At 42.1% G+C, this 24,353-nt stretch overlaps 1 protein-coding gene across 4 annotated transcripts; it reads left to right on the top strand.

Annotated features, from left to right (window-relative positions):
* Nucleotides 1-1,525: 1,525 nt before the first annotated feature.
* neurl4 (neuralized E3 ubiquitin protein ligase 4) lies at nucleotides 1,526-24,291 on the top strand. 4 transcript variants are annotated; one of them, XM_044341299.1, is made up of 29 exons: nucleotides 1,526-2,050; nucleotides 7,541-8,066; nucleotides 8,170-8,235; nucleotides 8,327-8,817; nucleotides 9,541-9,652; nucleotides 9,751-9,839; nucleotides 9,982-10,054; nucleotides 10,339-10,612; nucleotides 10,984-11,165; nucleotides 11,341-11,426; nucleotides 11,550-11,712; nucleotides 11,815-12,025; nucleotides 12,552-12,628; nucleotides 12,781-12,859; nucleotides 13,244-13,413; nucleotides 13,511-13,639; nucleotides 15,343-15,488; nucleotides 15,703-15,921; nucleotides 17,524-17,622; nucleotides 17,745-17,897; nucleotides 18,023-18,190; nucleotides 18,451-18,609; nucleotides 18,791-18,970; nucleotides 19,822-19,915; nucleotides 20,022-20,129; nucleotides 20,231-20,375; nucleotides 20,487-20,599; nucleotides 21,003-21,162; nucleotides 21,953-24,291. In XM_044341299.1, exons 1-29 carry the CDS (start codon nucleotides 1,886-1,888, stop codon nucleotides 22,155-22,157), a joined length of 4,842 nt encoding a protein of 1,613 aa, XP_044197234.1. In that variant the 5' UTR covers nucleotides 1,526-1,885; the 3' UTR covers nucleotides 22,158-24,291. The 4 variants fall into 4 exon arrangements, with proteins under 4 accessions (XP_044197234.1, XP_044197233.1, XP_044197232.1 ...); XM_044341298.1 differs by lacking the exon at nucleotides 1,526-2,050 and adding an exon at nucleotides 5,573-6,542 and having other exon boundaries at nucleotides 13,514-13,639; XM_044341297.1 differs by lacking the exon at nucleotides 1,526-2,050 and adding an exon at nucleotides 5,573-6,542 and having other exon boundaries at nucleotides 15,346-15,488.
* The last annotated feature ends 62 nt before the right edge of the window (nucleotides 24,292-24,353 follow it).

The raw sequence follows: 24,353 nt of genomic DNA, 5'->3' as shown, positions 1-24,353 counted from the left end.
TTTCACCTTTATTGTATAAGTAGCTACATGTTTAAGGTAATTATTTAAATAAGTCATTTTCATAATGCATTAATTCTGAACAGTACAAAACAAAATGAGATAAGAAATAAAGAAAGAAACACAGAAAAGGAAACATGTCCAAATAAGTCAATTCAAGAAAGAAGTTTTATGACATTTCTGTCCTTCATGCAAAATTCTGCTCATTTCCAAATCATTAAGCATATATGAATAAACTGTTTAATAAACTGCATTCAGTGAGTGCAGCATTATAAACAGAAGGGAAAAAACATAGAATAAGATAGAAATAGGCCTCAAATAAAATATGAAGTCTTCATCTCCTTTGAAACCTTAACATTTAAGCTGAATTGTTTCTTCAAATATGCTAAATTCTTCCATAATTAATAACAAATGCACAGCTTAAACTTAAATTAAATTGTTCCATTTTCTGTGTAGGATAGATGTGGTGCATGGGTGCATTATAAGATCTCATTATACATCCATAGTGTGGTGCAGTTTTTTGCCTTTATTATTAAAACTTTATTAAACAGATTACATATTACAAAACAACACTCAACTTAAAACCAGACATGACATGAACAACAGATCAATAATACACATGAGAAAATAAACGGAGCAAATGAAGCAGCATAAATTAATAAGTAGTTTTTAAAAAATAGATTTTAAATATATATCTATCAACACAGATCTTTCAGAAGCGTCATAAATAAAAGCACAGTTTTCATAGCTTTAAAGATCCCCTCCAGACATGTATTATTTAGCTTGGAAAGCTAAATAATACATGTTTCTGATATTTTTTTCCACAAAAAGTATCAGAATCAGATTCTGATTATATATAAATACTATATATAAATACTACATTAAAATCCTTGAAATGGCATCTACTCCTCACTCATTAAAATGTCCAGAATCTATAAACATGTAAATATATTTCATATCAGAAGTTGAACTGCTGGACACAAGATGTCTCCTACTTCACTGTAGAGTCCATTCTCACATGTTTGTGCACTTGAGACTTCAAGTTTCCACACAACACTTGTGTAAGTTGAATATCGGGCCAGGACTGACTTTCAAACAGAGAAATTTTCCACTTTCAGCGGATGAATGTGAAAACAGCCTTCCAGTGTCAAACTCTGCACGTACATCATTCTGTATAGTGAAGCTCAAACATCTGACCGTAGGAACAAGAACAAAAATTTTTGAGTGGAGGGGGACTTTAACAGAGTCAAAGTACCTCTTCAGCTCCCTCTCCACTCAAAAATGTATTTTTCCACAAATAGTTTGGAGCCAATCCTGGTTGAATACGCAACTTACACTAGTGTGATGAGGAAACTTGAAGCCACCAGTTCACATACACTGAGAATGGACTTTGCAGTAAACAAGGAGACATCTTGTGTCCAGCAGTTAAACTTGTGAAATGAAAAATATTTGCATATTCATAGACTGGAATTTCCAATGAGGGAGAAGGAGGAAATGTAATTTTAAGGATTTTAATAAGATAACTGAACTTGGAAAACGTGGAAGAACCATAACAGACACAAATTATTTATACACATCTTAAAACATGTCTGGAGGGGATCTTTAAAAGCAAGCAGGAAGGGCCTTGGATTTACTGAATTTACATGTCTGTATGTACAATTTAGCAAAAACGAAAATAAGATCCATAAAAAACTATCTTCATCTTTCTATTGAAAATCAAAAACACCAAAGAAAATATCTTTAAGAGAAAAACAAAAGTCGTGCTGTGCAGTTCAATCGTATCGATTATACATTCGATTATTATGATCGGTTGCAGAAAACTACCGTCTGCCACAACGTTAGTGTCGCAAAACCCCGACTGTCGTGAAAAACTGGCCGCCCACTGAAGATGGCGGCGGAGCTGCATCCGCGGAGCGGAAAGCTGATCGGCCTGTCCAACTCCAACCGAACCGCCCGGCGCAACCAGCCAGTGCAGGAGTTCAACCATGGCCTGGTGCTTAGCAAGGAGCCGCTGAGGGACCGGGATGTCTTCACCGTCCGTATCGACAAGAAGGTAAACAACAGCAGGCCCGCCGCCGCCGCCGCCGCTGAGCGGGGTGAGAGCAATGGGAATGCGGGACTAGAGGGACGGGCCGGTGGTCTCTTCTCTGTCCGCAGTGAGGGGCTTCTTTCTGTTTCCCAGGGTGGCTCATACGGCTTGACAGCGTCCACGGTTGTTTCGGAGCGACTTGTACGCAGACACAGTCAGATATTTATCAGACAGACGGATAAATAACCGGCTGCTTGTGTGTTTAACGATCACTCCGGTGACGACAGACCGCCCGTGTTGCCTTGGTACCGGCGGTTAGCCGTTGCTAATGAGCAGCTAGCAGTATTAGCAGGCTTTTCTGGAAGGTGCTACGGTGCTCAGTCGTGTGTTTTTATGTTCTTCTAGAGGAGCCACATTAAGCTTTTAAATGTAGCTCAGTTTAGTTTAGTTTTGACGGAGTCTGTGACAGTCGTCGGTGCCTGTCAGCCCGCTCTCTGCCTGTCTGTCCTGGTGGTTAATAATACTGCAGTGCACACAGCAGGCTGAGCTATCAAACATCACATTACATCACTATAACATCACATTAAATACTCAAAAAGATCTATGTAAACCTTTAAAGACACACGTTGATTTCTTTCAAGAGTGTCATGCATAATATCCAGAGTTTCTTGCAGAAAGACTGAGCTTCTCTCACTGCCTTTAACCATCCACATACATAAATCTAGATCCAAGCACAAAGCAACACTGCATCATATTACATGGCCCAGCTAGTGTAATACATGAGGAGTAAATTTAAGGAATAACTCATTTATTACTGGTATACAGTATGTAAACATGCACTCAACCAGCCTCATTGTTGGGACATAAGATAAACCGTTATTGATTCCTGGAGAGGTACAGGTAAGAGTCCAGAAACCAAACCAGGATAATAAGAATAGAAAATAGAAATAAACATAAATTAAACCACTAAGCTGCTGGTCTTAGATATCTGCACTGGATGGTCTCAGTCTATCTAATAAATATAAATGTACATATATGAATATATGAGTCCATGTGCAAGTTCGCCAGAGTCCATGCAGGATTCAGTAGTTAAAAGTGAAAAGTAAGTAACAGGCAGCGCAGTTTTTAAAGTTCTCATATGGGGGTCAAGCCTTGGTTGCGGAGCCTGATGGCCACTGGCATAAAAATGTGCTTTTTGGTGTGCTGAGGAAGGATGAGTCGGTGGCTGAACGTGCCCCTCGTCTTCGTTAGCTCATCGTAGGGGAGATGGGAGGGGTTCTCCAGGATAGCGCCCAGCTTCTTCCTCATCCACCCCTCCGCAACCACCTCCAGATTGTCCAGTTCAGCTCCAACAACGGAGCTAGTCTTCCTCACCAGCTTGTTGGTATCCTTTGTGTTGATGTTAGCCCCTTAGTACCCCAGCACACGCTGGCTTTCTTGTCACTTTTTGTTGTTTTATTGTGTTTTATATTTTACAAAAGAACCATATTTCTTACTTAACTGTCTTCACGTCCATATTATCTTTAGATTTATCTAGATGCAGTTATGATTGGGTCCTTGTTGTTTCCGTTTCTCCCTCTTATTCCTCAGGGAAAATGTCAGATTTTCCATCACAAATATATCCTTTACTGTCCATCCAGTGTTTAAAAGGTTTCCTCTTAAATATTTTATATACTGCTTTTTTGCATTCAACCTGCACAATCTCACAAAGATACAAGTCCTTCCTAATACTACTAATTCTGTTATCAAACTGAGATGGAATATCTTACTGTCCTTCGAGATCTCATAACTTTAAAAGCCTGTTAAAATGCTAAAAGTTGTTTATTTTTAATGCGTGATGTAATGAAGTTTCCTCCCACCAATATGTCTCTTTTTGCCAAAATTTGTAGCCTTCATATAAATATAAAACTTGTTATCTACTCCAGTTTGTGGTCACGTGACGCAGGTCTCTCCGTATCATATCAATGCCTCTGCACAGTGTTTACACTTTGGCTGTTATCAGCATAGGAGAGCTTGTCTGTTGTAATGGCGTCTGCCTCCGCAGTCTGCCGCCCGACCGGGTTTGTCAACATGGCAGCTCTGGAGCCTCTGCCAGCGCCAACTGGGCCACATACACACACACACACACACACACACCCACAAAATGACAGTGTGTTCAGCCAGTACGCGTAGCCAGGTTATTCAGAGAATCTACCACGCAGAAAACCGAGCTGCATGTGTGCCAGTAAAGCAAAAAAAAAAAAACCAACATCTACTTTAATTGCACCTACTGTACGTATATGATTATCCGTCTCTTATGGTGCTCTCAGCTTGATAAGGGCTCTCGTAAACAGACTCATGCTCTGACATGCATTGCCTGTCTGAAAATCAATACTTTTCCATCACAGAGCGCCCAGATTGGCATGACTGCCCATCCTGTCTACTAGAATCCAGTAAGCTACAGAGGAAATTGGAAAATAAGTGCAAGAGAACACAGTGATTTATTGGAAACCGGTTTAACTAGGGAAAGACATTGTCAGTCGTTTAGGGTTTGTTGTTTAAGGGGTAGAAGAATTAGCTCGACTGTGGTTTAATGTGCATCACAAGGGCTGCAACTAAAGATTATTTTCATTATCAATTATAATCTGGCGGTTATTCACAAAGCCCAAGATGCAACCTAAAACCCTGACACTGACCAACAATCCACAACCCAAAGATATTCAGTTTACTATCATAGAGACCTAAAGAAACAAGACAATACTTACATTTAAGAAGGTGGAACCAGAGAATTTTGGCATTTTTTTTAATTACAAAATGACTCGAATAATTAATCGATTATCAAAATAGCTGGCGATTGATTTTTACCCACTACTCAACTAATCATTGCAGCTCTGTACATCACATATCTCGCATATCAGCTGGATCCAAGATTCGCTTCCAGTTGGAGATGCATTGTAGTCTATTGTTAGATAGTATTAGTCACAGCCTGGAAACACAACATCAATTCTGTTCTATTCTTACTTTTGATGGACGGTTTTGTCAATATTTGGCATTTTATTAAAGCGATATTAAGGGAAAACAGCGGTCAAACTAGCGACATAAATAAAGCGTCGGTTCAGTAAATGTTCTTAAAAAAAACAAAGATAAATACGTTACGATCGGCGTGTGCGAGTAGTTTATCCTGTAAAACCTTTTGTACTTACAAACATGCGTATTAGTATCTATATTAGTTGATATTGGTATCAGCTTTTATTCAAATTTACTCATCCCTAATTTAAAATATTTATAGTTAATAATGTACCAGTTCTGTCAAAAGCATGTCTGTATATGTAGTTTAAATTTTAGTAGGACTTGGCTGTTAAAATGTTAACTCTTAATATGTTTATGTTGTTTTTAATACTGCAGCGCTTTGAGATTCACTGCGAATGAAAAGTGCCTCACAAAGTTTTTTTTTATTATTATTATTTATGTTTTGCTTATTATTGTGAGAATCTTCTCCCGGCGAGACAAACAAACAAAGCTCAGTTCTCCTTTAATAATAGCAGTTACCAGCTGGGCCAGACAAGACACAAAGATACCAACTACAACTGAACTGGGGAAATTATGATAACACGGTGCATCTTAAACACAGAGCAACCAGTAAACCCAGTAGCTGTTGTTTTTAGTCTCTGTGTATATGATCTGTGAGATCCTCCTTTTGAATTGAAACAATATGCAGTTCATTTCTCATTGTTTTAAAAAGATTCCCAGTAGTCCTGCTCCACATGTGTGACTGTATCCTGTAGTTATTGGTCTTTTTGAAGAGAGAGCGAGCGAGACTGAGAGGCAGACACCCACAAGCGGCTCTCTCTTACGTAAGAGAATGAGTGAGGGAAGGGAGATGTCTTGTCTCTTCCACACAGCGACCCGGTCAGGCTGAGTTACTACTAAATCTGTTAACCCAGATACTCTGGCTGCCGTAGCACACTGCCTTACATAGCACCTGTCACAGAGCTGAGGAGGACACCGGGGGGAGCAGACGAAGGAGAGGAGGCAAATGGGACGATTTGTTTAAAAAAAAAAAAAAAAAAATTAGATCTCAGAGGAAATTTTCTTTTGTTTTCCCTGTCGGCACAGAGAGGAGCTGCAGAAGAAAAAAAAACCATCCCAGGAGCTTGGTAGGGCTTCAATGTTATGCTCAAGGTCACTTCATCTGTGTGGATGTGTGCCAACTTGAGCTGAAGTCCCATGGAGTACCGGAGAAAGAAGAAAAAGGAGAGTGATCAAAGATTGAGCTTCAAGCCTCAGGAAAGGTTTTTACCTAAGTCACTTTCCTTAAAGAACAAGTTGGATGGCGTTTTGTTGGATGGCTTTCTGCTGGGGCAGCAGGTGGGGCGCAGCGAGCCGGGAGATCACCCCTCAGCGGGATGATGTCGGGCCCGCGTCGGCGGCCGCCGTCGGCTCGGCTGAAGTGTCCCCAAGAAAGACGACGAATCCTCCCCGGCTGCGGCGTCTCTGCTCCGTAGCTGACACTGCAGTCTGTCATCCACATGGGGAGGTGAAACTCAGAGGGAAAAAAAACAGAATTTGGCACCGGAGATCAATAAAGTATCACATTATTGTTGAGTATATGTTGAGTTTAGTGTTTCTGGGAGGAAACGGATAGCTCAGGCTGCTTGTTATCTGATATGAGTCCAATGTCATTGAAAAGATGCAGGTTTTGCAGTAGAATAACTTTGCGACGGAGGCTCGCTTGATAAATTTTGTTTTCCTAGTGAGCTCAGGATTAATCATCACTGCTGGGTGACACACAGGCAACTAAAGGACACAAATCCAATAATATCCTGCTGATGTCACGACCAACAGATCAAAACAAACAAGTATACAATCATATAATAATGCAATAATCTCCATTTGTTCTTTACTGTATCTGTTATCCTGCACCTGAACTAAATATAGAACAGGATCAGTATGTATTTGACGTCTCATGCAGTGGTTTGTGATGTTTCTGTTCTTCTTCATGATATCTTAAGTTCATAACGGTGCTTCTCGCATACAGCTGGAGATGCAGTCGTCGTCACTGCACTTTCAACTGTTTATTTCTTATGTGTTACTGTGTGCTCGCTCTGTCCTGCTTTATTGTCAAAGACGCGCTCCCTGAGCTGCGTTCTTCACTGACAGAGAGACTAAAAATAACGTGATGGATCACATAACAAGGCACACTTTGTTTTCCATAGAAATCTACCGGCAGTTTTTAGCACAGTACTTCATTTAGTGAACAGAGACTCCCACATCACAGTTTAGATGCTCCCACACTGACTCTTTTTGTGATCAGAGTAACTGTTTTATTACTACTTTCTCCTTCAGGATTCTGCGGTTAGTTTAGATGCTGGTGTCTCTGAAGTTTTTATCATCTTTATAAAACTCTTTTAATTGGCAGATGTAGGACACACATCTGGGCTCTGATAACTTGTGAAGGCCTTGATGTGTCATTGTTTTTGACATGTTATTACAGCTGATAACGTATATTTGACCTTATCCCCTATTTCCCCTCAGGTGAACTCGTGGAGCGGTTCCATCGAGATCGGCGTGACGGCTCTGGACCCCGCAGCGCTGGACTTCCCCAGCAGCGCCACAGGCCTCAAGGGCGGCTCCTGGATCGTGTCGGGTTGCTCGGTGCTACGTGACGGCCGCTCGGTCCTGGAGGAGTACGGCCGCGACCTCGACCAGCTAGCCGAGGGCGACCGCGTGGGCATTCAGCGCAGCTCCCGCGGGGAGCTCCACCTCTGGGTTAACGGGCAGGACTGTGGAGCGGCCGCTAGCGGCTTGCCGCCCAAGCTCTGGGCGGTGGTGGACCTGTACGGCAAGTGCACTCAAGTGACGGTGGTGAGCTGTGAGCCGCCACCGCCCTCCGCTGAGAGAGAGACAATAGAGCGGGAGGAGGAGGTAGATGAGGAGGAAGAGGAGGAGGAGGAGGAGGAAGAGGAGGAGGAGGTGGTAGTGTGTGGAGTCCGGGAGGACGCGGGGATCACGGCACTGATGAATGTGGCAGCAATGAATGGAATGATGAATGGAGATGAAGGTAAGGAGCGTTTTTATCAATATGATTCTGTGTTTCTATCTATATTTGTAGTTTTGGACGCTGTTTTCACTGTTTGTGTCCTTTTCCTTCCTCTTTCCGTCAGTGCCTGAGCTTAGCTGCAGTCACAGCAGACCAGACAAGTTCCCCAACAACCTGGAGCCCGACACGGGTAAGAAAATCCTCCGCAGCCTGTAAGATGATGGACGTCGTGCAACATGACCGGTATTGATAAATATTCTCCTCTTCCTGTCTCTCCTCAGTTCTAACGGAGCACCAGCTCTTTGACGTGTTCAACAACGCAATAGTATCTTTTTACCGCTCGGAGGATGAAGGCGGAGGGGAAGACGGTGGAGGCGGAGGTGGAGGAGGCACAGGAGGAGGAGGAGGAGGAGGAGGAGGAAGTGCAGGAACTGACTCCTCTTCCAGAAACGACAGAGGGAGCAGCAGCAGTGGAGGAGGTGCACTCAACAGTGACAGTGGAACAGGGTCAACAGGAGGAGGAGGAGCCGGTAGCGGCGGCGGAGAAAGCGGAAATACTAATAACAGTCCTGCTGGGAACGGAGGGGTGGGATTAGGGGTGGTGACGGGCGGCATGACCACCAACGACGCACTTCTGTTCCACGAGAAGTGCGGCACGCTGATCAAATTGAGCAACAACAACAAGACGGCGGAGCGGAGGAGACCGCTGGACGAGTTCAACAACGGCGTGGTCATGACCAACCGGCCGCTGCGACACAACGAGATGTTCGAGGTGATTAGAAACACGCAAACCAATACTGATGGATGTTTGTTCGTGCATAAATAACATGACAGCTGATGAGATTTGACGACTCATCTGCACAAGTGTCACTGTTGGTCGTCGATAAAGCGACGATCAGTTTCCTCAACAGAAGGGACGAGTTTTTGACTGATTATGATACCTTCATTTTGATAATTTAACAAAATGTTTGAGATGAATCAGAAGAACACCTGCAACTTATTATTATTTTCATTAACAACAAATCTTTTATGGAGCCCCAGAACTGCCAAAAGATATTTTTTCATCTTGTGCATAACAATTCTCACATTTTGAGTTTTTTTTTAACATTTTCTTAGTAAATTATTTACTGAATAATCACTTGATAAGATTGATGTCTAATCCTTTTCTGTGAATCATCTAGTTGATTAATCAACCAATAAATATTTGGGAATAATGATGACTAATGTCGACATGATGACTAAGCAGGTAAACGCATAAAGAGTAAAAAAAATATTTTATGAAATCAAATATGTATCACTTAACTGTAATTCATCATGTCAAAGATGACATTTAAACTTTAGGATCATAATAAAAAGTCTCACATCAGGATATTATTATATTGATATATTGCCCTGCTCTTATTTCCAGCAAAGCTTCAAAAGTAGGCACTCACAAGAATTGAAAGGTGAAAAATTGAAAAACATGATAAAAACATGGCTTCTTCTGTGTTTTCAGATCCGTATTGATAAGCTGGTTGACAAGTGGTCGGGCTCAATAGAGATCGGTGTGACCACACACAACCCCAACAACCTGGACTATCCTGCAACTATGACCAATCTGCGCTCAGGTAACACACACACACACACACACACACATGCTTAAAAACTGTATTAAACAAGAGAAGAAGTGCTCATTGTAAATTAATATGATGTCTCGGTTCATCAGGTACAATCATGATGAGTGGCTGTGGGATATTAACCAATGGGAAAGGAACCCGAAGGGAATACTGCGAATTTAGCCTTGATGAACTCCAGGTTTGTGACCACACACACACACACACACACACACACACACACACACGTACACACACTCTTACTCATACATCATTCTGCCACCTACTGTGCCAGTAAATGTGTCATTATGTTTTCCATCATCTTCACTCATCCCTTTTCTTAGGAAGGAGATCACATAGGGTTGATGCGCAAAGCCAGCGGAGCGCTGCATTTCTACATCAATGGCATCGACCAAGGTGAGACACATCGACACTCATCATCAGTCGGTGGATGTAGTAACAACAGCTACGGTACACAGGGATATCCTTCCTCTGCTGTTGTTTTCATGATTTTTTTGCACATATTTATTTGTTTTTAGTCTTTTAGACTATTGGTTTTAAACGAACTACTACTATTTTCATACTTATCATCGATACTTTGAAACGCAAAAAGGACATAAGAACTACTGTAACTGAGAGTACAGGAAGTATGATTCAAGTATTTCTGTTTCCAGCTGTTCACCACTTAATGTCCTCCCCAGGTGTTGCGGCAGCCCAGACCCCCGGCGTTGTCTACGGCGTGGTCGACCTCTACGGCATGGCCGTCAAAGTCACCATAGTCCACAACCACAACCACAGTGACCGACTCAGACGCAACAACGCCATCATGAGGGCTCTGTCACCTGACGTCGGTCGGACCAGGCCGGCTCTCTCCCTCACTCCAGACTCAGAAGGGCCTGATCGACTGCTCTTCCACCCCAACTGTGGCCAGAAGGCAGCCATCATCAGCGACGGCAGGACGGCACTGCGGCCACAGTGAGTCCAGATCCTCTGTGCTGGGTCACATTGTGCTGGTCTTTGCCCCTGAATTCATTACAGGCGTTCCTATTCTGCTGATATTCAGTCATGAGCCATAAGTCCTATTTGACCTGTGATTATATTAAACCTGAATTTTTATTAAATATAAATGAAAATAAAACATACCAAATTTTATGGCAATCCCCTGCTGGCATGACGAATAACGCTGCCTGTTGCTTTAGCATTATGTGGTCTAGATTAGTTGGTATTGGTTAGTATTTTTAGTAAATGTTGGTGTCAGTTAAAAAAAAAATACCAGAGTGAAATGCTGAATGTGCAGCATTTTCTTCACGTTCACCACATTAACGTACTCAACGTTGTTTTCACAGTGCGACTGATGACTTCAACCACGGCGTGGTCCTGAGCAGCAGACCTCTGCGCTCCAACGAGGTGTTCCAGGTTCGTATCGACAAGATGGTGGACAAATGGGCGGGCTCCATCGAAATCGGTGTCACAACGCACAACCCCGCCTACCTACAGCTGCCCTCCACTATGACTAACTTGCGCTCAGGTAAAAAAACAGACTCTAATAAAACTTATACTAACTTAACATATGTAGTTGTGGAAAAAAATAATTTACTATGTAAATGCAGGTTTGACCTACTTAAACTCTGAGGTTTATTTTGGTTGTGACTTCCCTCACAACTGAGAAAAGAAAGTGAGGTTTTCTGTGTTATGTTTTCCAGGGACGTGGATGATGACGGGGAATGGTGTGATGCACAATGGAACAACGATACTGGATGAGTACGGACACAACCTTGACCGGCTCAAAGTGAGTTTATTACTCAACTGTCAATAACTCCCCGGCTTTCTACCCTCTTACCTTCATCGTAATGTAAAGATTCTTGTATTCTTGTTCATGAACTTTTCTGTTTGGTCTCTTTCCCTCCTACAGGCCGGTGACACAGTAGGCGTAGTGCGGAAAGAAGATGGCAGTCTCCACTTCTTTGTAAACGGTGTGGCTCAGGGTCCGGCGGCCTGGAACGTCCCCCCCAGCGTCTACGCCGTGGTCGACCTCTATGGCCAGGCTGCTCAGGCCACCATCATGGATGACATGGGTGAGAGAGGGAGGCAGAGTCAAGGTTCTGTTTTTAGTTTTTACTTAAGAGGAAAAGATGTGACACTAAATATTTCTCCTCTTCTGCCTCGCCTTCGCTTAGTGGACCTCCCCCCTCTCCCAGAGGACAGCTCAGAGGGCCCCACAGCCATGTCCCCCGGGAGCCCCTGCTCCATAGCCGGGGCCAGCACGACCACCGACCTGCGTTTCCACCAGCTACACGGCACCAACGCTGTCATCACCAACGGGGGGCGCACCGCTCTGCGTCAGAACTGCCGCAGCGAGTTCAACGACGCTATTGTCATTTCCAACAGGTGATGAAACAGATGGCAAACAACTTTCAGTGATTCATATCCTGTCATGGATCATAAAACTCAATAACAGGCACATTAAATGAGGCTGGAGGTTTGTTGGGTCACCCTCGTCTTGGGTGGTGTCGCTAATAAAGTTTGTTCACGATAGTCAGCGCACTGGAAACAACACGTTTCACGCCATGTTTAGATTTTCATGCATCAAAGTCAATAGCAATTTTACCACGATCAACAACAGAAACCATCTGTGCTGCCGTTTTAACTTCAGTTACCTGCAGAAGGTGACAACAAGCTGAAAGTTTTGGGATTAAATCTCATTTGTGGGACAAATTCACAACAACCAAGCAGAGTGCAAAGCATTTCAAGCTTTTAGTCAAAAGTGAGACATGTTTTGAGAACTAAACTGAGTAATTAGGATACATATTGGCCATGTTTTTTATCAGTAATTTGGTCAAGGAGTCACCAGATACAGGCAGGTCATGCTTAGTTAGATTTTTTTGGATTTTAACTTTTAACATCCTCGTTGTAGGTGCCTTCGAGACGGAGAGCTGTTTGAAATCATTATTCAGAAGATGGTGGACCGCTGGTCGGGTTCAATAGAAGCAGGTGAGACGTCTCTATTGTGTCCACTGGGAGTAAATACATTAACCAAGTGATGAGGTTTTGTCAGCATGCTTTGTTATACATGCATCATTGCATGTATTTGTATTTCATGTGTTATCACTACTGATGTTCTCCTTCCCTCTCTGTGTGTCCAGGAGTGACGGCCATCAGGCCAGAGGAGCTTGAGTTTCCCAACACTATGACTGATATTGACTACGACACTTGGATGCTCAGGTAGCGAACTATGTGAATATGAAGCTATTCTGATGTACTCTTGATGTTACTAAGATGTTAGTGTCTGTAACTAGTTTAATATTAGATAACTTTTAATCGTTTGTCTTTTAATCATCCCTTTTTTAACCTGGAGCCACTGATAGGAGGTATTGCAAACTCCCAACTTGTTACAGACAAAATCTTGAAGTGTGGCAGAAAAATACATTTGGATTTTTGAAATATGTGGAACCAGTAACTTAGATGATGTTGTTTCTAGTGTTTGTCCCTGTATCTGTTAATTGATTTTGGAGTGATTTGAATACTGTGTTTTGAAGCAGTACTTCTGTTGGATCAAAGATTTAACCTTTTTGAGAAGAGTTTTAATCATCTGCTTCCTTTTCTCAGTGGGACAGCCATCATGCAGGATGGCAACACAATGCGCAACAACTATGGTTGTGACCTGGACTCTCTGACCACGGGCTCACGGATCGGCATGATGCGCTCAGCCAGTGGCGACCTCCATTATTACATCAACGGCGTGGACCAAGGTGTCGCCTGCTCCGGTCTGCCACCAGGTAAAGAAAAGTCACTTGTAATCAGAGGGTTTGGTATTGTTGAGTCAGAAGTTTTTTGTGATAAATGTGTCTTTGTGTGTCTCTCTCTTTCTGTCAGAAGTGTTTGCAGTGATTGACCTGTATGGTCAGTGCGTTCAGGTGTCCATCACCAGCTCCTCAGGCCCGCTGGACAACAGCCTGTGTACCAGCAACATCACTGAGAAGAGCTTCCCCATCCACTCACCAGGTACACAGCAGGGTCTGTACACAGGTCAGCTCTGGAAAGCCTGGAAAAACATACAATTAGATCATTTCCAGATCCAGAAGTTTAGAGATTGTATGAAAAGTCTGTAAAATAGTTGGTGAAATTAACACTTCAAGGTAAAGTCAGTGATTCTGGAGAAAGATTATTCAATACACTTTTTTTTTTCAAATTCACCTCACAGCCTGCTAGCTTTCCGTTGTGTGTGCGCTGAAAAAAACCCAATGTCCGATGTTTCTGTTGCGTTTAATGAAGAGTAATCTGAGCAGGTAGCTGTTAAAATCACACAAATATCCTGCTGTATATGTGTTTTGAACTCATTAACCGTACGAATGAATCAATAAATACAAACATTGTCAATTTCTTCCCGTGGAGCCAACATACAAACTATTTTGGTTCAGTAAATTTTTGTTGTCAGTCAACCTGGTGAAGGCAGTTTGTCCGGCCGCTGTCCTCTCAGCTCGCCAGGAGCTGTAGCTGACAGACGGCTGCTTCTGTGGACAGAGACGCTTAACGCAGGTCGAGTGAGAAGTGGGGAGGCCGCAGAGAGGCGTAAAGTGCGGATGGACTGCTCACGAGATAGATTTTATTTTCTGCTCGTGATAATGTGTGAGAGACACAGAGGTGACTCTACGGTTTTATGGAGGACTTAAACTGCCAAAATCAAAATAGATAGAGAAGTAAATAAATGACTCAATAAATAAATTAATATGTCATTGAATGCACCAAAAGTAATATTAAAAGGCATTAATTAATTGGTAAAATGTGAGATTGATATTTCTGTTTTAATTTGCTTCTGTATTTATTTACCTTTGTATAAATTCCCCTATTTATTTACTTTACCATTTAATTTCCCATTTTATTTATTAATTAATTCATTTTTAAATGTATTTATTTATTTGTGTATTTATTTATATATTATTTTCCTATTTGCATTTCCCCCCCCTATTCATTTCCCCAAACTCATTTATTTCCATATTTATTTTTACATTTCTTTATGCATTTCTGCTTCATTATGCTGTCAGGGGATCAATTTTTTGCCTATTGGTTGAACAACATCGAGTGCATAGATCAAGTATGAGTAATGGGAATCCATGAAAATGAATAAATTAAATGGGGAATTAAATAAATAGAGAAATTTATACAAAGGTAAATAAATCCAGAAGCGGATTAAAACAGAAATATCAATTTATGTCACATTTTATCAAATAATTAATGCCTACATTTATTTTAAATATTATTTTTGGTGCATTTAATGGCATATTAATGTATTTATTGAGTAATTTATTTCTTTATCTATTTTTGACTTTGGCAGTTTCAACCCTCCATAAAGCTGACGCATCGCTCTGGGTTCCACCATGTTTTTCTTTTGGTCGTTGCCTTGGCAATGCGCATCCATGAAATTGGGGGGCGGAGCTTCTGAAGGAGCAGGAAGGGAGGGATGTATTTGTTTGGGTGTTTACTTCAAATATCAACAGTCTTTCTCCAGAATGACTGACTCTTCCTTTAATGTAGTTTCTGAAATGGAAAATTAACACAAGCTGATTGGCATAAATGTGTCTATTCATATATTTGTTTAAAAATGAAGGTAAAGAGTAGAAGAAAGGGAGTAAAGACAAAAAATGTCACAAATCAATTGTCCTCAAAGTCTCTCCTCCATATTTCTTCTTCTTTTTGTATGTGTGTAGTAGCAGGCGTTGCCCATCGGCTCCACAGTAAACATGGTAAGAACGTGGTGCTGCTGGGTGAGGGCTGCCAGGCTGTCAGAGTCGGAGGTTACGCTCACGGCATCGTGTTCAGTGCTAAAGAACTGAAAGTGGATGAGCTGTTTGAGGTAAGAGATGGCTCTGAATAACCAGTTTACAAGAAAATGCTCTGAAAATTGACATGTATTTTTAAAATAATGTGCCTCAACAACATCTTTGTATGCACAAAAAATGAGTTTTCTTTAATAAACATTGTTTGGTTTATGCTTTTCTCCACTAGCAGGTGCTTGTTTTGTTTCTCTCTTGCCTAATTTTTTTCTTCTTCTCTGTCTCTCCCTGCAGGTGAGGATTGATGAAGTGGATGAGCAGTGGTGCGGTTCGCTGCATATCGGTCTAACCACTCTTGCCCCTCCTGAGCTGCCGTCCTGCCCGCTGTCAGGCCTCTCCCCCTCCCTCCCGCAGCTTCGCACCAAGGTCACCTGGCTGCTCTGCGGTTCTGAGGTCCGTCGCAACGGCGTGCTGCAGCGCCAGAACTACGGCTGCTCACTGGACCGGCTGACGGTAAGCTGCTGCATTCCTCACTCTCTGAGCTGCGAACCGAGCTTCAAAAGAGACAAATAAACACATCACCCGAATTCTGGCAGCTCTTCAAGGATGCGTATTAGATTTTAAATCAATTGGAGATGTTATGGAGTGCTTGAAGCACAGGTGGATCTGGTCACATCAAAGACCATTAAACTCTCACTGGCAGGGTTTAAGACTTTAAGATGTCATCAGAGCTCTGACATTTTCACAGCTTACACTGACAAAATCATTATTTTTTACCACATTTTTACACTTTCTTTTGTCTCTTTACTTTTATTGTGTGACCATATTTTTAACATTTTTATTTCTGTATCATTTTTTCCATTATCATGTAAAACTATGTTATTAGTGTTGCATTTGCCTCTTTAATTTACAGTGTTTTGTAAACCTGTTTTTCTAAACGTGATAAGCAAATAGAAAGTTATATTGATTAATATTTCACAGGGATGTGGTAGTTCACTAACACAAAGTAAAGCACACACACACACACATACACTTTATAGGTATACTATGCAGGATTTGTTGGTTGGTGTTTGTAAACACACAGCACTCAAAGTTGACCTCACCTCCTCGGCTCGACACCAGAGCGAGAGAGAGAGAGAGCAGCTGCGGTCAAGCGAGCTAGAGAGTGAATGAAGAGAGCGAGCGGCGGCTGGCCAGAAAAAAAGCTGTGAATCAGATAAACAAAATATTATTTTCTGATTTGTGTCACAATGGTTACGTTTTAAAGCACAAATAAACACGCACCCCCCCCCCCCCCCCCCCCCCCCCACCTCCCTGCAGGAAGGTGCCGCATTGCTGGATTTTGTGTGAATGCAGAGCTTCATCCTGTCTGCTGTGGCCCCTCTGCTCTGCGTGTGTGCAGCTCAGCCCCACCCTCGGTCAAACAGACGCAGAGCGGAGCGGAGCAGAGGAGAGAGACAGAGACAGCGATGTAACCTGGTCGCTACGCTACAAGTCCCGACCTCACGCTCTGTGCGCTGTTATTGGCTGGGGGGCTTCACAACCACTGCCCAGAGGTTGATGCCCAGAAACGTCCTGAACACAGCAATATATTAAGAAAATACAGACAGAGGGCTGAGTCTCTGTAGATACATACACTGCCACACACTTCTAGTGGGTCATAAGTGATGATTGAGAGGGATTATTTTTGTATTGTATTGTTTTTGAGGAAAATCCTGCATAGTATACCTTTAATGTCAGTTTCTGTGAATCTTCATTTGGGCTAAAATGAAATGGATTACACAATTAAATAAACAACTTTGAGAGGTTATTAATTTTATGAGATACACATGAAAGATTCTTTATCAAGTGAACAAAGCCAAACTCTTTATATAATTTAAGTTAGTTTATTATACAATATACAAGTATATTTACAATTTATTTTTAAGCAGAAAATCACTACACAATTGTTGTAGTGCTCACCTTTCTACAGTCTCAGAATAAATAAGTGTCGTGCTCTTCTTCAGGATAAAAATGTTTTTGAATTTTAAATTTTGTGACAAATTGTCAACATGGATATTTGCTCTTTCTAATGCCTGAACACCACACAAACGTTAAGACTGTTTATTTTTTTAGGTTGGGAACCGTGTAGGTGTGAAGAGGTTGAGTGACGACACCATGCACATCTTCATTGACGGAGAAGATATGGGACCTGCCGCTACTGCAGTCGCCAAGGTACATACTCCTCTCTCTGTCTCACACACACACACACACACACACATATACACACATATACAATACACGGTTATATTCCCCCGTACTTCCAAAGAACGCGTCCCTCTTGCTCCCCCTTGCAGAATGTGTATGCAGTTTTGGACCTGTACGGGCGGATAACAGCAGTGTCCATCGTCAGCTCCTCCCTGATGGAGGATATGGAGAGCGTCAAGGCGCCCTCTCTCTCCTCAGACAGCTGCAGCGAAGGAGAGGAGGACAGCACTCCGGTCAGAGAGGTAGGAACACCACATGTTTAAAAAAAGCCTCTCTGTCTTTAACCTGAACAATCTTTTAATCGACAAGCATTTTTCTTTTTTAATTTTTCTGAGAAACTCTTCATGTCGCCTCTTTCTGCCTCCAGGTGGAGAGCGAACCGTGTGCGCTGGTGCCCACCGTCATGGCGTTCCTGGAAAACCACGGCAAGAACATCCAGCTGTCCAACCAGAACCTGACAGCAGCCAGAGTGTCGAGCTACAACCAGGGCCTGCTGGTCACCGCCCAGCCGCTGGCTCGCCAGCAGCTGTTCCAGGTAAAGTCACTGCACGGTTTGGTGCCACAGCGGGCTACGTTTCAGGTTCAGTTCCTGCATTTTAACAACGGACTTTAGAATAAAAGCCAGGTTGTCTTATGTGGTTTATTTATATATATATATATATATGATAAAGTAAAAGGTAACTGTATCTTGTGCAGTTCAGATTTCCATACCTGACTGTTATTAGTAAAAAGAAAATAATACAACATTCAGATATTTTAGGCTGCATCTGTCAACAGCTTCTTTTTGGTCACTAGTTTCAGATCGACCGTCTGAACCCGTCGTGGACGTCGTCGCTGTCGTTAGGGGTGATCGGTCATTCCCCGGACCGCCTCAACTTCCCCTCTACAGCGTGTTGTCTGAAACGCTCCGCCTGGCTGCTGCAGAGGGACTCCGTCTTCCACAACTCCCTAAAGGTATCTTATTTCTTGTTTTTTCCCTCTCACTCTCTGATTTTCTTCTCCTTTCTTCCATTTTTAATTGTTTCACCATCATTTTTCCAAACTCTCCTCTCTTGGCTCTTTTTTCTTTTTTTTTCCTTTTTTTTTTATTCCTGTTCAATCAACTGTTTTCTTTCTCCTTTCCTGTCCTCCGCAGATATGTGAGAACTACGGTCCTAACCTGGACACTTGTCCGGAGGGGACGGTGTTGGGTCTGCTGGTGGACGCCAACAGTTGTCTACATCTCTACGTCAACGGAATGGACCAGGGAGTGGCGGCGCAGGACATCCCATCACCCTGTTACCCCTTCATCGACCTCTACGGCCAGTGTGAACAGGTCTGCACACACACAAAATTATTATCGGGATACTTGTGAGAACGCTATCTCCATACCAATACGTGAAGTTAAACTCATGAGTCAGTTTAGTGTTTTATTATAAGAGTATTTCAGATATAATGCTTTGGCAGATTGTATTTAATTTATCATTCATTTAGACATGACAACTATGACCCACAATGTCTTGATGATTATATATAAACAATAACATTAAAATATCACTGAGCCCTAGGATCATCGATTAAGAGTATGTCCACATTAAGCCAGTTAAACTTAAAAGCATCTTTTTCTCTCAGTTTCAGCCTTCCAACCACACTAAGCCTGTTTTTCTCATTCAAAAACTTAAACGCTGTTTTCCGATTTAAAAGTCGAAAATTAAAGATTCAGCTGTTTTCCAACTATTCAGATGTTCCAGTGTGGAAGGAGATCTTTACCAAAACAACCTGGAAACGCTGAACACATAAATGGTCTTTTTAAAAACGAACGTCGACGTCGTCTCATAATCTGAAATTCTCTCGTCTCTATCGCTCCAATCTTCCACAAGGAGGTCAAAGGTCAGGGGTTTTTGTAGGCATGCATTAGATCAGCCTTAAAAGCAGTCTAGATCTGATCTCTTCCTTTATTGGGATCCCCATTAGCACCAGTATAAGCAGTGTAAGTAGTATTGTGGAGGTACTATTACTTGTTTGGTGCATACCTTATCATGAAAATAATCATTAAAATAATTAGCAATGAACGTTTAGACTCACCTAAATGTTTTTAAAAGGGGAGTCTGAAAAAAGAGCTAAACTAAATCTAATTAAACTAAATCTAAAGATGATATACTAATGAATGTTGCGTTATCGTGGCAGGTTACCATAGTAACAAATAACGTACCAGCTGTGGGTGGAGAGAGTGGTGAGGCCCGCTGTCAGGGCGACATGGAGAAAGCAGACATGGTTGACGGTAAGAAGCCGACCGTTAATCTTTGTGTTTATTTTCATCTTTTTCATTTACGGTCTGTCGAGTCTTTTGAGTTTCGTCTGACTTTTGTTGCTGTTTTTACGTGCAGGAATCAAAGAGAGTGTGTGCTGGACGCCCCCTCCAGAGGTCAACCCCAACAAGACCTGCGAGTACCAGGCACTGTGCTCACGCTTCAAGGACCTGCTCACGTTACCAGGTGAGTTTAACTCCAGCCCCTTCCTGTCACCATCTCTCTCTCAGATTTAAAACATCACATAACAAACAATTATCTCCGTCTCCTCCGTCACCGTCCGTTAGATGGTTACTTCAACGAAGACGCGAAGTACAACCTCTGCTACTGCGAGTCCTGCCACAAGCTACGGGGCGACGAGGCTTATTACAAGAGAGGAGAGCCGCCTCGTGACTACGCCCTGCCCTTCGGATGGTGCCGCTTCGCCCTCAGGTGAGAAAACAAATCTGTCAGTGACATCATTTATCTATCTCTCTATTCATCCGTAACCAACATCTGTACAGCCTGCTCGTATTTAAACGCGTTTGTTCCTTTTCTGTCTAGGATCAAGTCCCACTGTGAGGTTTCTAACGCACTGAAGAAGTGGCACATCGCGTACCACGGCACCAGTGTAGGAGCCCTGCGACGCGCCCTGGACCACAGCCAGCTGCTGCCTGGTAGGAAGATTACTGATTCCTTTTTATAAACATGCTCGCCGCGTCTCTGTGGAAATATGAGACGGCTGATGATGCAAGAGCAGAACAGTGTGGAGTGTCAACTACTGAGGTGCAGGGATGTTTTTAATTTTGTCTCTAGGAAACATTCGTCATCCCACAGCTGTTTTAAAAACCTCACAGTTGACAACCTTTGAGAGACTAATCTGACCTGCTGTTCAAATGACCAAGAGGAATATTTCTATCTTAATTAAAACAAACAAAAAAAAGTTGTGGTTAAACTAGCAGTATGCTACAATTTAGGAAAATTGTCATGAAGTAGTTTTGTTCTTCAAATCATTAAGAAAAATTATATAATCTTCTAAAAGCCTGAAACTGAATGTTTTCTGTAAAATTGTCGTTGCAGGGACGTCGTCAATCTTCTCCGTGTCTCCGGTGAAGGCAGAGGGGCCCAACGGTTACAGTGAGCCAGAGGAGAACAGCGCCCCTGGCAGGGAGGTTCCCAGAGTGCGGCTCTCCCCCACCATGCGCTACTCCGGCTTGGAGATCTTTGCCCCCAAAGTGCAGTAAGTCCAGCTGATTCGCAAAGTCACTGACACGTGAGGCATATTTGCATCTGCGGCGTAAAAAATAAAAATCTACACAGCATCAGAAAAAAGCCAAAATATCACAAAAGGGTTTTAATTAGGAGTGCAGAGGTTGGTGTGGAAAAATACCAAAAAAGAGAAAGCTGATGGAAACTGCAGGGTCCCTGGTTTCTATTCCAGACAGGGGCCCTTGTTGCATGTCACCCTCCTCTCCATCAACATTAAAAACATCACAGGGCACATTGATTAAAACACAAAAAAATATTACAATCGTACATGACTGATGACACTTTTTTTCCCCCTCTCTTTTTTAAGCTACTTTTTCTTCACAAATTGACCACGTTCACTCAGAGTTCATGTTGAATTTAACTGGTAATAGCACAGACAAAGAGCCCCCCTTATACCAAGTAATAAATATAAAGACCAGAATGCCTCACTTACCTGGAGAACATCTTAAAAGACAGTACAAGTGGTTTTGCATGCTTGACAAGAAATCATGTAAACTAGAGCTGAAACATTTATTCGAAAATACAACTGAAAGAATGAATTAATTTTGATGTCTTTAGGTTTTGAGCATTTGGTCGGGCAAACCAAGAAATTTTAAGACGTTACATTTTTCACCATTGTCTTATAGACAATTAATCGGTAAATTTAAAAATAATTGATTGTGAAAATAACTGTAACCATTTTCCAAGTCATGCTAGTAGTTTGTAGATTGTTGGCTCATAATTTGCAGCACTTACTGATAAGTCTCCCGTCCTTCATGCAGATTTCGGGACCCCCGTTCTCACCGCTGCCACCAGGCCCAGGTGGGATTCCAGGTGTGCGTGCGTCCGGGCTCCTACAAAGTGGGACCGCAGACGCTCGGCAACAGCGAGCCCCTCGACCCACGCTTCAGCAACTCAGAGATCGAGTGGATCACGAAAGAGCAGGGTGGCACGCTCCTCTACGGACTGCTCATCCGGGTCGAGTGAAAGGAGCGTCGAGAGAGAGAGAGAGAGAGAGAGAGAGAGAGAGAGAGAGGCATTCGGGTGGAAGTGAGGAGGGTCCCGGGTACGCGCCCTGTGGCACTCCTTGTACTTTTAATAAACTGACAACCAAATCCAACCCCTGCCTTGAGCAAGAGACTCCTCTGGAATCCAGCTGTTCCTACTGTGGATTGTTGACAATTCAGCATTACAGATTTTTTTGTTTTGTTTTGTTTATTTTTTGTTAATTTTGTTTGTTTTGGTTGTTTGCTCTTGGACTCTTTTAATGGGCGGGGGCTACGGCGGTTTCAAAGAAGAACAGACACTGCCTGCACTTTATGTTTCGGACACTCGTGGGCGATTTTTAAACTAACTTCTCATCGACACGACACGTTTGTTCATTCGCTGCAATTCAATTTCTTGCCACGCTTTTTTTTTTTTTTCTTTTTCTTTTTTTTCCCCCAACATCTCATTTTCTTCCACACTCACAAACCGTTTTTTTTTTTTCTTTCTGAACCTTTTGGCACTTATTTTAACACTTGGGAGGATCTGTCCCCTGCCAACCTGCACGTTAATGAACTGTCACTTAAAAAGACTGAAACATGGGTCAAAAAAAAAAAAAAAAAAAAAGAGAAATCAGTGACTAAAGAGTGACAATGTTTTCACAAAAATATAAAAAGACAGAAAAGACACTTGAATCTTCGAATGAATCCAAGAGTGTCTTGTGATTGTGACTTCTTTGGGGGAGGGGAGGGGGGGATTTTAAAACTGGAGGAAGAGAAATGTTTACACATGTACCATTGTATGTTGTCTCCACATTATCAGTCTGGCTTCTTTATCAGTCCTGTTTGTGTGTCTGTTTGGGCCCGGCTCATTTCTGACTCCTCTTATCAATGGCAAACATTCACAGAAAACTAAAACCGTGGAGAAAACTGGAACGTTTGACAGGAAAAATGGGACTTCCAAAAAAAAAAAACCTCCTGCACCTTTTTTGGAAAGCTAAAAATTGTGTATTGAGATACTGAAATGGTGTTCCAGCTAATAGCTCGTGTGTGTGTTACAACCGAAATGAGATATTTAAAATATGTATATTTACTTCTAGACTCGGCGCGTTGTGATACACCAACTGTTGCTGGCTCGAGCACAAAGATTCAGAAGAATACTTTGACATTTTTGGGGATAAGCTTGTTCGCTTTCTTGCTGAGAGATAAGAAGGTGAATACCGCTCTTTGGTAACTTATATATGAAGTTGCAGCCAAGACATAAGCTAGTCCGGCACATAACCTCAGTAAAACGACAAATTGTCGTTTTTTATAACGGAACTCTCCAGAAAAGGAGTAAGCGTATTTCCCAAAATGTCTAATCATTACTTTTAAGTGTTTTAGTCGGACTGAAGCCAAAATTTCAAGTGGTTTTCCCACATCACTCCCACTGTCTCGCTTCCCACATCGTTTACACTCGCACACCCTCCGCTCCGATCCATCCATTTGTCACGTCTGACTGTGTTTACCTGGCAGGGCCTCCAGAGCCAACACTGAGGAGTCATCTGCGTCACTTACGCTGGTGTTTACATGTGAATGTTATTAATTAGGGCTCTGCAGTTTTCTAATTTAAACATCATTGATTTGCATTTGTCAAAAAAAAAAAAAAAAAGGTTTATACAAGGGTTTAATTTCATCCAAAACATCCGCCTAATGATTGATTGTATGTGAACAGCTTTCCAAAGTGTTTTTTTTTTTTTTTTTTTTTGTTATCGTTCTCAATCCTGTTGCCAATTTGATAAACCTGCTACAGAACACGAAACCCCGACATTTTTTTCAAGGCACAGTTTTGATGAGTCATACTCAAAATTACGATTTAAAAAAAAAAAAGAAAAAAAAAAGCTCAGTCACCTTCTACGAGCAGCTGTGATCTGACTGATGGAAGATCTGCAGGGTTTGGCAAAGGAAAAACTTCCAATCAAAAATGTGAAAAATATTATATGGGTTATTTACGGCCCAGTGCTGCTTTGTACAATTTAATTTGTATTGTTTTCTTTTTTTGTTTTCTGTATGTTGCATTGTACAGGCTGTTACATAACAAATCATATCTTCCTGATTTATAAAAAATAAAAATAAACTGACAGACAGTATGCACAGAAGGATGGTTAAACTGTTGTTTTTTTGGAGGGGAGGGAGGGAGGGGGTAAACAACAATAAAATG

The sequence above is a fragment of the Thunnus albacares genome, chromosome 22 (genome assembly GCF_914725855.1).
Source record: "Thunnus albacares chromosome 22, fThuAlb1.1, whole genome shotgun sequence".
Taxonomy (NCBI): Eukaryota; Metazoa; Chordata; class Actinopteri; order Scombriformes; family Scombridae; genus Thunnus; species Thunnus albacares.
Note: the sequence above shows the minus strand (reverse complement) of the source record. Positions and strands in the feature narration are given on the sequence as shown.